This window comes from Penaeus vannamei, chromosome 13 (assembly GCF_042767895.1).
Source record: "Penaeus vannamei isolate JL-2024 chromosome 13, ASM4276789v1, whole genome shotgun sequence".
Classification (NCBI taxonomy): Eukaryota; Metazoa; Arthropoda; class Malacostraca; order Decapoda; family Penaeidae; genus Penaeus; species Penaeus vannamei.
Genome location: NC_091561.1, coordinates 34,569,990 through 34,572,776, shown reverse-complemented (window position 1 = coordinate 34,572,776; position 2,787 = coordinate 34,569,990). Strand labels below are relative to the sequence as shown.

The 2,787-nt window shown below is 31.5% G+C and overlaps 1 protein-coding gene across 1 annotated transcript; it reads right to left on the bottom strand.

Moving 5' to 3' along the window:
• LOC113812538 (death-associated protein 1) lies at positions 1 to 2,443 on the bottom strand (the record flags this gene model as incomplete). The annotated part of the gene is given in 2 exon segments (XM_070129198.1): positions 1 to 2,048; positions 2,344 to 2,443. Coding segments are annotated over 2 exon segments (260 nt in total), but the record flags the coding sequence as incomplete, so codon positions are not given.
• Between the last annotated feature and the right edge of the window lie 344 nt (positions 2,444 to 2,787).

The window sequence follows — 2,787 nt, the reverse complement described above, 5'->3', positions numbered from 1 at the left end:
TTTTTTTTTTTTCTTTTTTACTTTTTAATGTTATTGTCTTTTCTTCATATTTTCGGGTATAATGTAATTATATTGCAACCAAAAACTATAACCCAACTGTAAGGCTTGACTCCCAGAAATGTGTCATTTGTGTCCCTTATTGGAATGTATACATTTTCCCATTGGAATTCTACCAAATTTCTTTTGCTGACTAGCTAATATACAAGCCAAGACTAGTTAAATTGCACACTACTTTTTTCTTTGTTACTACTAATACTTGCAACAATTGATGTCTGGATAATTTAGAATATATATATTTTTTTTACTTCACTCTGATAAACTTTTCAAACCGCAAACTCCCTCATACATGTAATTTTTCACCATGTATATTTACCACACTTACTTCCCTCTTCCATTACACTTAAACAAAAATAAATTTCAATAAACAATTGAAAACAACAGTTCAAAAATATAACTATTACACACATTAGTTCCTTTCAGTTCTGCACTTCATGTATGAGTGTAAAAACACACACAGAAATGCACATACACAGGTACATAAGTGTGTTCTTTTAGATTTACAAACAACCAAAACATTTGGGCAGCAAGTAATTCTCAGCACATATGTAGCTTTTTAGTACTTGGAACCTGGTCCCTTTCATTGTACTTTAGTGATATAGTTTCTTAAAAAGCAGTAAACTCTTAATTATGACATCCTCACCATACCTAATTCTACAAAAGTTGATCAAAACTCACTGCCATTAAGAAAGCATGGATATCTTCAAAATGAACATAATACAAATACATAAATTTGATGGACATGAACAAAAGCAATACTTTATACAGGGATGTTTCAGAAAAAAAAGCTAGTACTTGATCATTTCATTTTCAAAAATATTTACTGATGTTGCTATCTCCCTCAAGTCAGACTGGCATTTCTTAAGATAAAAAAAAAATCAAGATATTGGGTACTATTAATATCACAGCAGTATGCTAAGCTATTTTTCTTTTGATAATTTATGACTTTTCAAACTTGAAATTCTGGAAAAAAAAAAAAAAAAAAAAAATACATGCACCTCTCATCTGTTGTACTGAAATGCTGTAAAATTATTTCATTAAAAAAAAAAATCTATAAAATTAAAGATTAAAGAAAATAGAAAGATGTTCTAAAAAGCCAGCATTTAAAAGGATCAATACAAGACTTCCATAAGAACTTGCTTGAATTACATACAACTCCTCATTTTAAAATACTTCTTAATCTATCCACCACACCAAGTTCTATATTTGTGCTTGTTGGATAAAAGGAGGCAGGCCTGCTTTCTTGAGTAAGGTGTTCCTCCTGCTGATAATGATAAAATAGAAATGGAACATGAAAATAAAGACCTTTTTTCCTTCTCTTGGGCAAGAGAAGAAAAAATGTAAATTATGAGTGAGAACTAGAAGTGAAAAAGTTTCATTATCCCATGAATTTCTTTTTTTTTTATGTAAAAGTTCTATATATCACAAACCCACAACTGTTTGTACTTGTAGTCATATTATACCACCACATTTATAAGTACATCACTTTTAATCATTATAACCCACATTTCTTACAGCACCTAACAATTTTCACTTGCACAAAAAAAATCTATCTGATACTAATATATCACACTATCCTGATTATTTGAGCGAATGAGAGAATTTTCTCTTACACTTGGAGTTATATAATTTAAAATCAAAACTATTGTATCATCTAGTTACCCAAGACTGTTCTTTACCCAATATCATGAATTATATAAAAAAAAGAAAAAAATCCCTGTAGTTTATCATTTGAGCCCTGAATACAGGTTTACAGCACTCAGACCACCTGAAATGAGGAGAGTAATCTAGGATGGCTTGGATGCACATAGCTCCATCATAAAACTACTATCTACTTCCTTGGCTGTTGGATAATCGGGGCAATGTTTGCAGTATTACGGGGAGTGTGCGTTGGCACAGGCTTTTCATGTGTGTGTTTCACAGCTGCTACAGGATAATCTTTTTCCAAGTTTCCTAATACAGGTGGAACTGTAGCTGGAGGCTTTAGGGGGCTAGAAAATAAAAAAAAGGGAAAATATTAGTATATATATATTTTTTACAAACTTCCTATTATGACACCTAATTGAAATCTATTAACTTGTTACACAAAGTTGATGTTTCATTTCTGGTTAGAAGCTGGACATCATTATTGTTGTGGAGCCGAGTGACTTTCATTACTGTGTATTCCACAAGGCACACTACTAAGTAGCCAATGTGCAAATGCATTTCTTAAATTTTCTGCTTTATGATTAATTTTTCCCTATAAAGAACATTCTGAAATAATAGCAATGTACACACAGAACTGACCTCCTTGCTACAATCTGCTCCACATCCTTATCGCTGTCTCTGCGAGGCCTCTCCTCTGCGCTCTTCCGTCTTGGGGGATGGCGGACACCTGCAACTTTCACTGAAAGGAAAGTATCATATTAAAAATATTATCATTTTTAATTATCAAGGTACCAATGACATCTTTATACAAAATAGTAACCACTATATATTCTGTTAGCTATTACATTATGCAAAATAGTAACCACTATATATTCTGTTAGCTTGAAGGATTTGAGAAGTTTACACCTGCTCTGCCCCATTTGGTTTATAACTGTGCTCATTAGAAGCAATAACTGGATAGAAATATGGCCATCAGTGTCTTAAGTAGCATATTTGTTGATTAATCTTTTTCATATAATTGTATTAAAAAAAAAAAAAAAGTACCATGAACTTTCTTCACTAAAACTTTTAAAAATACGTTAT